Below are 13780 nucleotides of genomic sequence, written 5' to 3' on the forward strand. Positions count from 1 at the left end.
AAACACATGATTCTTCTGTCTCTAGGCCAGGTTAGAAGGGCAGCCTCCAAGGGACAGGCTTCAGGACTTGGATGGAAACCTAACCTGAACCTAGGGTCGATTTTACTTTATAATGTATGGTTATTCAGAGATAGAGTATGTGAGGCTCCATTTGTCTTCCTGCACTGGGGCCTGAAAATGTTAAATCTGGTCTTTTAGATAATCCATGGCTTTTTTCATTATGGAGAGAATTATCCTTAAGTTCCAAAAAAGAGAAAGCTGTAAAAAGAAAGGGGCTACAGGCCCCATGCAAATCTGAAACTAGCAGGGAAGTCATTAAATGTTCAAGCTGCAAAATAACCTCATTTGACTCACTCTATGTTTCACATCCAGGCTTACCGATGGAAGGGGTGGGTTCCCAAGGCCTTTGGCAGTTCCACCCCTGTAGCTTTGCAGGGTTCTTTTCCCACAGCTTCTCTCAAGGGTTGACATTGAGTGCCTGCAGCTTTTCCAGGTGCATGGTGCAAGCTGTCAGAGGATCTATCATTCTGGGGTCTGCATGATGACAGCTCTCTTCTCACAGCTCCACTAGGCAGTGCCCCAGTGGGGACTCTGTGTAAGGGTTCCAACTCCACATTTTCCCTTTGCACTGCCCTAGTAGAGGTTCTCTGTGAGGGCACTGCCTCTGCAGCAGGCTTCTGCCTGGACACTTAGGCTTTTCTGTAGATCCTCTGAAATCAAAAGAGAGGCTCCCAAACCTCAACTCTTGCACTCTGCACACTCACAGACTTAACACTACATGGAAGCTGCCAAGCCTTATGGTTGGCATCCTCTGAAGCAGCAGCCCGAGTTGCAGCTGGACCCCTTTGAGCCACAGCTGGAGCTGGAGCAGCTGGGATGCAGGAAACAGTGTTTGGAGGCTGTGCGGGTCAGTGGGGCCCTGGGCCTGGCCCAGGAAACCATTCTTCCCTCCAAGGCCTCCAGGCCTGTGAAGTGGGTGTGGCCACAAAAGTCTCTGAAATGCCTTCAATGTCTTTCCCCCATTGTCTTGGCTATTAACATTTGGTTATTCTTTACTCATGCAAATTTCTGCAGCTGGGGTAAATTCTTCTCTAGAAAACGGGAATTTTTTTTCTACCACATGGCCAGGCTGCAAGTTTTCTGAACTTTTACACTCTGCTTCCCTTTTAAATACAAATTCGAGTTTTAGCTCATTTCTTTGCTTAGGCTTATGGGCTTAGGTTGTTAGAAGCAGCCAGGTCATGTCTTGAACACTTTGCTGCTTAGAAATTTCTTCCACCAGATACCCTAAATCACTCACAAGTTCAAAGTTCCACAAGCCCCTAAAGGAGGGGAACAATGCACCCAGGCTCTGTGCTAAAGCATAACAAAAGTGACTGCTCCAGTTGTTCTCAATAAGTTCCTTATTTTTATCTGAGATCTCCTCAGCCCAGACTTCATTTTCCATATCAGTATTAGCATTTTGGTCACAATTTACAAGTTTTTAGGAAGTTCCAAATTTTCCCTTATCTTCTTGTCTTCTGAGTCCTCCAAACTCTTCTAACCTCTGCTCATTGCCCAGCTCCAAAATTGCTTCCACATTTTTAGTATCTTTATAGCAATGCCTTACTCTTCAGTACCAATTTTCTGTATCGGTTCATTCTCACATTGCTATAAAGAAGTACCTGAGAGTGGGTAATTTATGAAGAAAAGAGGTTTAATTGGCTCACAGTTTCATAGGTTGTACAGGAAGCATAGTGGCATCTGGTTTTGGGGAGGCCTCAGGGAGCTTTTGCTCATGGCAAATGGCAAAGCAGGAGCAGGCATCTTACATAGCAGGAGAAGGACTGGGTGAGGGGGGGTGACACACACTTTTAAACAAGCAAATCTCATGAGATCTCACTCACCATCATGAGAATAGTACCCAGGGGATGGTGCTAAACCATTCATGAAGGATCCACCCCCATGATCCAATTACCTCCAATGAAGCCCCTCCCCCAACATTGGGGATTATAATTCAACATGAGATTTGGGCAGGGACACAGATCCAAAACATTAACTTTTCTTTCTGAAGATGTATCTGTGGTGTTGATTCAGTAGGACACTTTGGCTTTGATTCTGTGTGTGTACAGTAAGGTGGTCTTATATTATTCCTTCAGCTATTAACAGCATCAGTGGTGTCTGTGACTTCCTCAGTGGCTTAGGCTGTAGTTGTGATTGGAGGCTGTAGTGAGGTTTTCCTGGGGACAGAGATTTTAGGTGGGCCAGTTCTTGGGCCCCAGTAGGGGTAACAGTGGGCTGAGGGTGCCTATATTTGGCACCTAGTACATACATATGTTTGTACCAGTTTTAGCAGCTTTAAGTAGAACAATTCTGGGGGCTTCAAGTAGCTTACTTGGGTACTAGCAGTTGCAATGGTAGGCTGAAAGGGTGGGTGGGCCTTCAGGCCTCTGGGAATGTGCTTGCCATGGGCAATTTCTGTAGCTTGGTTGGACAACCCTCAGGTTCTCAAGTTGCATGCTCTGGTGTTAGAGGTGGTTGTGATGGGCTGGGGGCCAGTCTCCAGACCTTCAGATGTTGCATGCATATTGTTTCTGGCTACAGTGCTACTGTCAGGCTGGTTGGGCCCATTCTCAGTCCTCCTAAAGGAATGTGCAAATGCCAGTGGTGGTGGACAAAGCAGGATGATTGCCACACCCCTGGGTAGTGTGCCTGGGCACTGGGATGATGGAACCAGGCTTGGCAGGCCTGTCCTCAGTCCCCCTAGTTATGTACATGGACATTGGCTGTGGTAAGTTGGATGGGGTAATCCTTGGGTCTCCTAATAGCAGGAGCAATACCTGAAGAAAGCCTGTCCTCAAGGCACATGCAAATTTGCTGCAGCTGTGCTGCTAAGGCAGGGTGTGGTTATTGTCAGTGGCAGCAGCCACTAGCAGGCAGCTCTCTGGCAATGTGGAGCACACTTTGGCTTCTGGCAGCAGCATAAACCAGTCCTCAGAGTACTTGCAAGTTCACAGTGGCTCTGCTGCTGGTGGAAGTCAGGTCGCTGCCAGTGGCACATGCTCTGGCCCCCAGCTGCATCAGCAGCCTCAGTAGCAGGCGGAGAGGGCCTGTCCTCAGGTTGCATGCAAGTGTGCAGCATCTCTGCTGCTGTGTTGCGGGGGTGACGTTGCTCTCTGTGTCAGCAGCCACAGGGAGGTAGCTCTCTGGTTCTGGAAAGCATGTGCTTTGGCTCCCTATGTCTGGTTCACAGCCTTTCTGGTGCCTGAGATGCAGAACACTGTGTATGCTAGAATGCTGGGGATCCTGCCACTTTGCTGGGTCCAACTGGCATTGCACTGCTGCAGCCCCCCGTGGTGACAGCAGCAGCTGTGCCACCAGCAGCAGTGGGAAGAGCCTTTTCTCAAGGTGGGTGCACTTACATGCACTGTGGTCTTCCTGCTGGGTGGGTGGGTTGCTGTCAGTGCTCACAGGTGTAGCAGGGCCATCCATCTCTGCAGAGTCCCATCTGAGGGGCAGGGTCACTGCAGGACCAATTATTAGACCATGCACAAACTCAGAGTTGTTGTGGCCCAAGCAGGCTGTAGTCCTGGGGGTGGGCCCACCACAGGACCAGTTTTCAGGCTGGGCACTAGCATGCACAGGCTCAGCAGACTCGCTGGTTGTGAGGTGTGGGTGCATGTGGGTGTCATGGCTAGTAGGCAGATGGGTGGCTTCCCTGCTGTTCACTTCTTCCCTGGATTGGTGGTGCATCACATCGGTTCGGATGCCGGGGTCTTGATTAGTTTATCTGGCTAGGCTCTGGGAAGCTAGGGTCATGGTGCTGCAGATACCTGTATGAATGTGTTGGAATGATGGTGGGGCCTCAAGTGATAGAGAGCTGGGTGCTACTGATGCTCAAAGCAAGACATACGCTCTATGTAGGTTCAGTTTGCAGATGGCACTGAGCCATAGCACCTTACATTGCAGGGGCAGAGGGTGCTCAAGGTGAGCTCTTACTATGTAAGGTGATGCAGTTCGGAAATCCCAACTGCTCTCCAGACTGGTTTTGGTGCCAGTGAGAACAGTGGGGCAAAGATTGTTGACATTTTTTATGGCAATGAGGACCGCTGGGGAACTACAGCTTACTTTTTCCCGTAGAATGGAGTTACTGATGACCCTGAACCAACCTTAACTGAAGAGAGAGTATGTCAGAGGCAGGAGGCTATATTGAGTTTCTGTACTTCACAGAGGTTTTTCTGTTCCCCTGGTGGTCTCCAGCATACTTTTTAAATCACACTAGCTGACACATAAAATTGTTTGTTTTCTTGATTTCTTTTTGTGGGGAAATGAGTGCCAGGGAACTCTAGTCAGCCATCTTGCTGATGTTCTAAATTCTATTTTTAAAAGATCACTCTGGCTGTTTTAAGGAGAACTGCATGGAATGTGGTGAGGGGCAAGAATGTCACCAAGATCAGTTGGAGACTGTTAAAGTCCTCCAGCAGGGAGATTCATGGCTTGACCCAGGGCCTTCTGGTAGAGATTATGCAACTGATCATATATGGGATATCTTTTGAAGGTAGAGCCAATTGGATTTGCTAAGGACAGTACACGGAGGGGACTAAACAGTCAAGAGTGACACTTATGCTTTTGAAAGGTTGAGTGAAACAAATGTCATGAACTGAGAAAAGATTGTGAGGTGTTATCAGCTAAATTGTGTTCCCTCCAAACTCTCATGGTGAATCCCTTACCCCTGATACCACTGAATATGACTTTATTTGCAGTAGGGCCTTTAAAGAGGGGATTAGGTTAAAATGAGGCTGATAGGTTTGGTGCTAATCCAATCTGACACCTGTCCTCAGAAGAAAAGAACATTAGCACAGAGCACAGAGGGGCACCAGGGATGCACGTCTACAAATAAAACCCCATGTGAAGATACAGCAAGAACCAGTCATCTAGAAGTGAAGGAGACAGGGCCTCAGAAGACACCAAACCTGTTGACACCTTAATCTTGTACTTCAAGCTCCAGAACTTAACAGAAAGTAAATTTCTGTTGTTTAAGCGACTTGTGGGGCATTTTTTTAGGGTAGCCATAACAAATTAGCATGAAGGAGAGCAGGTTTTAGGAAGCAGAAATCAAGAATTATATTAGGGATATGTTAAGTTTTCATCTGTTGTAAAAAGCAAGTGGATTGCTGAGAGCGTCCACTCACCTACAAGTGCCTAAGCTCCTGCTGCAGTCCTGCTTCTCGATTTGACCCCACCCTCACTCACTGACTGTCTGTTTCAGCTCCTCTGTCACCTCTGTTGTGGTTGTGTGTGGTGAGATCATAGCTGGTATTTATTATTTCCTGATACATTCATCTCTTTCTCTCAATGCTTACATTGGAGAATGTCAGGGTAAGGGTCTGAGCTGAGTGATATTTGCAGGCATCATCTGCTGTCTTCCTGCACTCACCAGCCAAGGAGAAGCCTGCCTTCCACCAGGACTGCAGTTTCCTCATCCACCCACACAGTGAATCATGTCTGCATGGCATGCCCCTCTGCTCCTTCTCTCTGACCTTCCTTTCCTACCTGATGGTCTACCATGAGCCACCTAGGCAGGACTGCTTATCTCCAGTTCCCATGTTAAACAGTGTCTGGTGAAATCAGAGGCAGCAATCCTAGTAACACAGCTGGATCTGTAGGCCCAAATAACTACTCTCTCTCACCCATAAAACCCATAAAGCACAGCTAGAACTCTTCTGCTTCCCACATAGAGAAGAATTGCTAACTCATAATATATTTCACCTTCAAAATATGTCCATAATTATGCCAGAGAAAATACTTATTTTTTTGGTCACCTTGCCAAAGTAAAGTTATCCATAACAAACACCATTGATTAGAAAATCTTCCTATAATATTACCTCCAACCCTTCAGAAGAGCCAGACCAGACCTTCATCTGCACAGCACAGGATCCACTTATCCACAATGGTCAAGAGGCCTGTCTTTAAGATTTCCAGTCACATTCCCCCAACTCTGTCATACTTCCAACCAAGCTATCCTCAAATTATCACCAGCCCTGTACAAAAATGTAACAATAATACAAGACCTATACAATGTCTGTAATGAAAAGTGGCAGCTGGTGATACTGAACGATCTAGGGGTTCCATGAAAATATAAGCAGAAAACTACTAGATAGAACAGAAAAGTCAGCAGGTGAAGATTGAGCTACCAACTCAGGACCCTACCAAACTTTTTAGAAACACAAAACTTTGGTGCCAAATTTTAAAAACAAAAATGAAGAAAGGAAGTGAAGAGAAGTACAGAACCTTGTTTAGAAAATCAAATAAAGATTTTTCCCAGAACACATGAAGAAAGCAGCCAGATATAAAACATAGGGAGGATTGATTCACAATATAACATATCAACAAGTAAGGTTCAGCACAAGAGTGAATAAGAATGAGTATAAGAATATTGCCGAGAAAATAATCTTTGGTGAAGGCAATCTGAGAAGCAAATAGCATGGAAACTAATTAAAACATAGAAAATCAATGCAATACTTGAGGCTTTCAACAGGCTATCATACCATCTAATTAGATTGTATTATTGTGTCCACTCAATAGCCAGTGTGATTAAAATATTTGGTACAAGAAGTAAGACCTAAACTGAATCTTATAGAACATTCTAGAAAAGAGAAAGACCGTGGAAGAAGTCTTAGGGACATAAAATCGCATGGCTTGTTCAAGGAACTGTGTATTCACACTGTTCTGATGCAAAAATCTAATGGTGCTTTCTGTGGCCAATTTTATTTTACTAACCCCCAGGATATTAATAAAGATAGAATGTTTTAATACCTGTGTTCTACAACAATAAAGTATCTCTGGTTAGTGCTAGATTAGGAGAATCTTAATCTCTTTGGGCCAGAGTAGCCTGAGGGTAAACCTTCTGTCATCCACGTGTGCCCAAGTGTGTGTTGTCCTCACACAACTGAACATTAAACAGAAATGATCTCTGTATTATTACCATATTATTATGAAATTAAGCTACCTTTCATCTATATAGGTATATATGCCATAAAAATGGAATTTATGCTACACTAATAGCTAGAGATATTAATCATTTTCACTTCTGGCTATAGGATCACTGCTGACACACATATACAAATGTGAGCACATGTGCACACAGACAACCAATGCAGGGGAAGGACCAAGTAACTGTCTAACCTGATTGAAAATCAAATGATGACCAAACTTCAATTGTATTTGTGCTGATTGCTTGGATACTGTTTCTTCAGAAACTATGCTCAAGTCACAGGTTGTACCTAACCACATCCTACCACCACATCCTGCTGGGCTAAAGTCCCAAAAAGTAATAAGAGATGCATTCAACTTTATGAGAGGAGAGCAAAACCTAATCTTTCAGGTGGTGAGGTCCACCCAGTATGGAGCTGAAAGGTGCCATTGTTCTGCTCATGTTTATAAAGGGAGCTGCCATTTTTCTCTCAGCACAGAGTTGGGAGCAACTCCAGAGCCTCCTTCAAGATGCTGCTGGTCCTGCTCTCAGTGGTCCTTCTGGCTCTGAGCTCAGCTCAGAGCACAGATAATGGTAAAAAAATAATTTTTTTAAAAAAGGAAATGGGGAGTGGGATGAGGGGCTGTGAGTCTTCTAGGGCCTCAGGGGTCCACCCTACACCACTGCAGAGGAAGAGTAGGAGGGAAGGAAGGAGGTTGAGAAGAAGGGTAGGGCTTTGGAGCTCTCATTCCAAGGATGACATCTGTTGTGCCCTCATTCCATGCCAAGGCCTTATACTTTATTTGATATACACTTGGAACCCAATAGAGAATTTCAGTTAGAGGAATGACAAAGTAAGATTTGCATTTTTAGAAAGACCTGGCTGTGCTGTGAAGGATGCAGTGGAGAATGCAAGACTGATCCAGGGAAGTCCAGCTATGAAGATGCTACAGTAATCTCAGTGGACAGCGATGATGATGTCCTGGCTGTACGGGGGATGCAGAATCAATGAAAGAGATAAACAAACATCAGAGTACTTTCAGACATAGAGGACTGGATAATACATTTGTGTCTTTCTACATAGTGGTATAGAAATATCAGGTCCCCAAATTCCCATTTTTCTTCCAATCACATTTAAAATTTCAATATGTTGCAGGCAGTATGTGTAAGATTGTATCCAAATATTTACTCCTGGTTGCTCCTCTTGGGAAAGCTTGTGAATATGATCAAAATATTTAAAGAAGGAAGAAGGCAGCAGAACTAAAATACAACATGAAAATACTAAGAGCAGTTTGCCTAAATTAGGATTAGGGTTTGAGGGATCCTAAGGATGACAGAAAGGGACTCTTCTATGTTGAATTCGTGGTTGATGCTCAGCGGTAGTAACAACCCTGCCTCCCCTAACATCTTCCTCCCCTTCCAGCAGCTTCACAAAAGATGGTTGATGAGGTAACTTAGGGGATGCACAGGGTGTGGCCAGAAGACCCCTTTCCCTATAGACCACTATGAGTCCTGAAAGATTTATGAGGTTATGTTCACTTCATCCTGTGCTTCTTTTCTTAGATGTGATCTATGAAGACTTTACTTCCACCACACCAGGTAAATCCCAATGATCCTCAATCAATTTCTTTTCTTTTTTTTTCCACTAGAATTTTTTTTAGTTTCTTTCAGTGTCTTCTTCTCATCACTTTTTTGGGAGGAGGTGGTAAGAGGGGTCAGGCATTGATTAATATTAGTGCCCCTAAATATACAGGCAATTCTTACCCATCTTCGATTCTGGGGACCATTGGTGACTATTCTGGCCACCAACTTGAATCCAGAGATGCCTGGCTTTGAGGACAATAGGAGTGGGCAGGCTTTTTTCCCAGGCTGGAATGACTGCTGAGAGATGATGAACAAATGAGAAGTGTTCTCATTCTGACTCCTCCATCCTTAACTGCTTCTTTCTTCCCCCAATATTCCCCTGCACAGTTATGTGGCTTCAGGGAGTAATGCAAAACAAAACAAAAAAATCAGTGCATGAATGTCTTTTCTCTGTGTTGACCCACTCAGCTGTGTCACCACAGATGATAAATACTTGCCACAGCTGTTTAGTGATCACGTACAGGCTTTCACATTGTCTTTCTCGTCTGTCTCTTAGTATTTCTCTACTTGGTTCCAGAAGCCTGGGAAATCAGCTCTAGTTTCCACATAGGTCTTAGGTGCCCAGAGATGGAGTCACAGTTTGTAAGTTATTACAGCAACCAAAATTAAATAAATAACCAGTAACATAACTGAAAGCTATAATGCTTTTGCTTTTTTTTTTCTGTCCTTGGAGACATCCTCTGGCAACTCTAAGATATGCAAGAACCCCTCTTTTCAAATTTAAGGAAACATACTTGTCACAGGAGCAAATAAATGAGACTTTCCATATCACTCTTACATGGATTAAGTGAAGAGCTGCATAAAAAGAAAAAAAAAACAGTGGGCACAAGGGAAGTTGACAGTCAAGCAGCAGGTTTGGGGAAAACAGGGCTGTGTGGTAAGGTGAGAGAAGTATAAAGAGAGGAGAGTTTTTCTTCACTGAGCTCATGCATTCTTGTCCATTAATTACTCACACAGATGTAGAGGACTCAAGTCAGAGCCCAGATCAGGGACCCCAGAGACCTCCGCTTGAAGGACTCCTACCTAGACCCCCTGGCAATAGTGGTAACCAAGATGATGGTCCTCAGCAGAGACCACCACAACCAGGAGGCCATCACCACCATCCTCCCCCACCTCCTTTTCAAAATCAACAACGACCACCCCGACGAGGAGGCCATCACCTCTCTGTACCCCGATTTCCTCCTGTCAGCCTGGAGGAAGTACCACCACCATTCTTCCAGAGGGACAGACCACCAAGACATCCGCAGGACCAGCCACTCTGGTAATCTAGAATTCAGTGACAGGTATGATTCCAGTTCATTCTCCATTAAATGCCCAAACTGCTACCGTTCTCAAACTTTATCGTGTTCACAAATCAATTGGAAATATGTTGAAATTACGTAAGCCTGGACCCCATTTCTAAAGATTTGTATTCAGATCTTCTTGGATAAGATTTCAAGTCCTTGTATTTTTAACAAGCTGTTCAAAGAATTCTTATCTTACGAAATACTGACCTCCCCAACTTTTTTCTTAAGATGACTTGTCTCATTAAAATGAGTTGGTAATGAGGAAGTGGGGTGTGTTCTCCCTTTGGTGCTCTGCCTCCTGTCTTTGAGTCTGCCTTCTCAAACCTGAGAACTCTCCATCTCAGGTTTCTCTCAGGTTTCTACCAGAGGACTCTTTGCTCAGTCCTGCCTCACACCAGCCTCTCAGGTCCAGTGTCCCTGCTAAATGATACTTGAACTTGATGCTCCTATATCTTATTTAATTTTTAAAATACTTATTTTGAAATTAGTACATGCTCAAGGAAAAAAATATATATAACTGAACAGAATGGTATGAAGCTAAATCTTAAAGTGATGCCTTATCCTACTTACCCACACCCCTCACCAGACGTCACCACCATTAATTTTTTGAACATCCTCCTGGAAATATTTATATGTATAAAAGCATACGTCATTATTTTTCCCATAAATGACATATTGTTTTATATGCAGATCTGTATTTGCTTATTTCAAATAATATATGTCTTAGATAACTTTATAATTTCACAGAGACCTATAGATCTTCCTGGTGATTTATTTGTACATTTTTCTTTTGTTGTTACAATTGTATACTATTCTCTTGTGTGACTGTACCATGATTTCTTCAATCAACCACTGTTAATTGATATGTAGGCTTCTATTAGTTTTTCACTACTATAGGTTCAAGTTGCAGTCATTTTCCTAAATATAACCTTGAATGTTTTGAACAGTAACCAAAACATAAACACCATAAAAATAATGTTTTCTTAATCTTGAAAGCAATAATTTACTTTAGTAATATCATCAAGAAATTAGATAAGTTTTGCCATGTTGTATCTTGTGTATAAATGTCCTTGTTTGTTTGTTTCAGAAAATAAATAAGAAGATAACTTCCTTCAGAAAGCCATGACATTGAAATAATATGGTCATAACTCTTTCTTCAGTATACCAATAAAATATTAATAGCATGCAATTTCTGATTGTTGCTCCTCTTTGTGAGTGTTTCTGAGTCTAGAATTTGAGGGCCATTAATACAATCTAAGAATATCTGGGACTCCTGCTCATTGATGCTTCCAGCAGGCTTCCCTCCTCCTTTATCTTAATAAAGCCAGCTGCCAAGGGGAAAGAGTTCCATTGTTCCTCTTCTGTCTTAGATTGCATAGCACAAATGCAAATTCTTAAAATTATTTTTACATCTTTCATTGATATTCTTGTAACTTTAGGAAAACAAGGAATATATAACAAACGAGAGGGAGTTGCAGGTGCTGGGGAATTCTTAAAATTTCCAAAACTATTAATCCTGGTTTCCAGGGGCATAAATGTAGTTCTAGATCTCTTCTCCATAACACTCACTATTCTCTTTTCTCCTCTTTTTTCATTGCTCAGTTCTCTTCCTCCCTAAGTCCTTCACCATTCTTTATAAAAACTTGAGTGGATTTCATAAAGGGTGCAGCATAATGTATTTTAAAGGGCAAGAAATTTAAGTAAAACTCTGTTCTGATTGTGAAAATTCCAGCAATATCAGTATTATTGTCAAATAACAGACTGCCAAATTTAACTCAAGATGCTGAGGGAAAGTTGAATAGAAAATAACCCTAAGAAGCAAAAGAATTTGATATGTAACTGTCTCCAACCACCTCTCATTATCACCTCCAATGTCACTGAATACAGAAAATTTTAATATCTAGTCTTTATCATTAAAAAGCACATAATTCTTATTTAGATTTTTTAAGTACAGGAAACAACAAGTTTCTGAATTCTTTCTGAGTTTCATTAAACAAAATATATAGGACAGCAAGGATACTCTGTTAGGGAAACTATTCAATAGTACATAAACAAATGAACAGTATGCTAAAAGAATAATAAAATATGTTGAAAGAGGATGAGGATATTAAAGGTGGTTCAATATTAGACAATTGGCCATACCATATCTGATTTTGATGATACTCAGATGAGACTTTGGATTTAGATTTTAGAGTGGATGCTGGAATGAGTTAAGACTTTGGGATTTGCGGGATGAAATAAATGTACTTAGTATGTGAGACCATATATTCGTGGGGATGACCAGGGACAGAATGCTATAGTTTGAATGTTTATGTCTCTACAAAATAAATTTATGTTGAAACTTAATTCCCTATGTAATGGTATTAAGAGAGGGAATCTTTGGGGGAAGTGACTAAGTCATGTGGACCCTACTTTCGTGAATGGGATCAATTTCCCTATAAAAAGAGGCTCCCAAAGGCTGCTGAGCTGTTCCATCTCTTTTGACATGTAAGGACTCTGTTCATCCTTCTTTCACACTTCTGCCTCATGAGAGAGAAGCCAGGAGAAATTGTCTGTTTGGAATGGGCTCTCACTCAACCCCAAATCTGGTACCATCTCAATCTTCAACTTTCCAGCCTCCAGAGCTATGAGAAATACATTTATATTATTTATAAATTACCCAAGATAAGATATTTTGTTAATAGCAGCTCGAACTGGCTAAGGCAGAGGGCTACTTACAAGAATTAAATGTACATAGATGAAACTGGAAACCATCATTCTCAGCAAACTATCGCAAGGACAAAAAACCAAACACCGCATGTTCTCACTCATAGGTGGGAATTGAACAATGAGAACACATGGACACAGGAAAGGGAACATCATACTCTGGGGACTGTTGTGGGGTGGGGGGAGGGGGAGGGATAGCATTAGGGGATATACCTAATGTTAAATGACGAGTTAATGGGTGCAGCACACCAACATGGCACGCGTATACATATGTAACAAACCTGCACATTGCACACATGTACCCTAAAACTTAAAGTATAATAATAATAAAATTAAAAACAAGAATTAAATGCATAATGTATATAAAATTACCTTATAAAATGTATATAAAATTACCCTACATGATGTATATAAAATTACACGATTTGAGTCTTGTAAAATGCAACATGTATATAAAATTACCCTACATGATATACAACAATGAAAGCTCAATACATTTAAATTTATTTATTCTTTTATTAGAAAAGACTCGTTTTGTTCTTTCTAATAATGAATTATCTTAAAATAAATTATCTTTCTAATAATGAATTAACTTCTAATAATGAATTATCTAAAAAATAGATTATTTGATAAACACTTGCTTTCTTTAGCATTAAAGCCATTCAAAAAAGAAGCAGAAAGGCCATCTAAAAGGTATGTTGATTAACAAATGCACTGTTGCATGTCATCAGGTGGCTGGTTAACGTGAATAAAAAGTAAGTCTCCTTCCTCGTTTAAATTCCAATGATTCTGCTCCTTAACATTTAATATGCAGCCTATTCTCTACCTATACAGAGAGTAATGCCACCTGTAGGTCTATTGTTGCTCAGATGTTAATCTGGGAAGTAAAGCCCAGTTCCTCTTGAAAAGGCAGAGAATTTAGACAGAAATTCACCGACTGCTTTTTTACAGAAAGTAAACTAATTTCTGCTTCCAGAAAAATGGAGTAAATGTATTTTGCCCTATTCCTTCTACTAAGAAAAACTATAAACCCTGAACATTATATATAAAATATATGAAAACTCAGACCTGGAGAGACCAAGGCAGATGTGGTAGGGACTCAATAAATTGTATAGTGACGAATCCTCTAAGTTTTCTTTTTTGCTTTATAATTTGCAGACTTTTAGCTGAAAACGCCATCAACATAGAAATA

General features: G+C 41.7%; 1 protein-coding gene across 2 annotated transcripts; it reads left to right on the forward strand.

The window, feature by feature from the left end:
- Positions 1–7449: 7449 nt before the first annotated feature.
- PRR4 (proline rich 4) lies at positions 7450–11071 on the forward strand. 2 transcript variants are annotated; one of them, XM_004092118.1, is made up of 4 exons: positions 7450–7546; positions 8516–8551; positions 9554–9879; positions 10970–11071. In XM_004092118.1, exons 1-3 carry the CDS (start codon positions 7483–7485, stop codon positions 9859–9861), a joined length of 408 nt encoding a protein of 135 aa, XP_004092166.1. In that variant the 5' UTR covers positions 7450–7482; the 3' UTR covers positions 9862–9879; positions 10970–11071. The 2 variants fall into 2 exon arrangements, with proteins under 2 accessions (XP_004092166.1, XP_012357856.1); XM_012502402.2 differs by having other exon boundaries at positions 7455–7546; positions 9786–9879.
- The last annotated feature ends 2709 nt before the right edge of the window (positions 11072–13780 follow it).

The sequence above is a fragment of the Nomascus leucogenys genome, chromosome 23, assembly GCF_006542625.1.
Source record: "Nomascus leucogenys isolate Asia chromosome 23, Asia_NLE_v1, whole genome shotgun sequence".
In the NCBI taxonomy this organism is placed as follows: domain Eukaryota; kingdom Metazoa; phylum Chordata; class Mammalia; order Primates; family Hylobatidae; genus Nomascus; species Nomascus leucogenys.

What these genes read in the sequence shown, in the direction of transcription:
- PRR4 (XM_004092118.1), top strand. Translation starts at nt 7,483, where the DNA reads ATGCTGCTGGTCCTGCTCTCAGTGGTCCTTCTGGCTCTGAGCTCAGCT. An exon ending in AGCTCAGAGCACAGATAATG is followed by an intron (nt 7,547 to 8,515) that starts GTAAAAAAATAA and finishes TTCTTTTCTTAG; the next exon opens with ATGTGATCTATGAAGACTTT. An exon ending in CTTTACTTCCACCACACCAG is followed by an intron (nt 8,552 to 9,553) that starts GTAAATCCCAAT and finishes TTACTCACACAG; the next exon opens with ATGTAGAGGACTCAAGTCAG.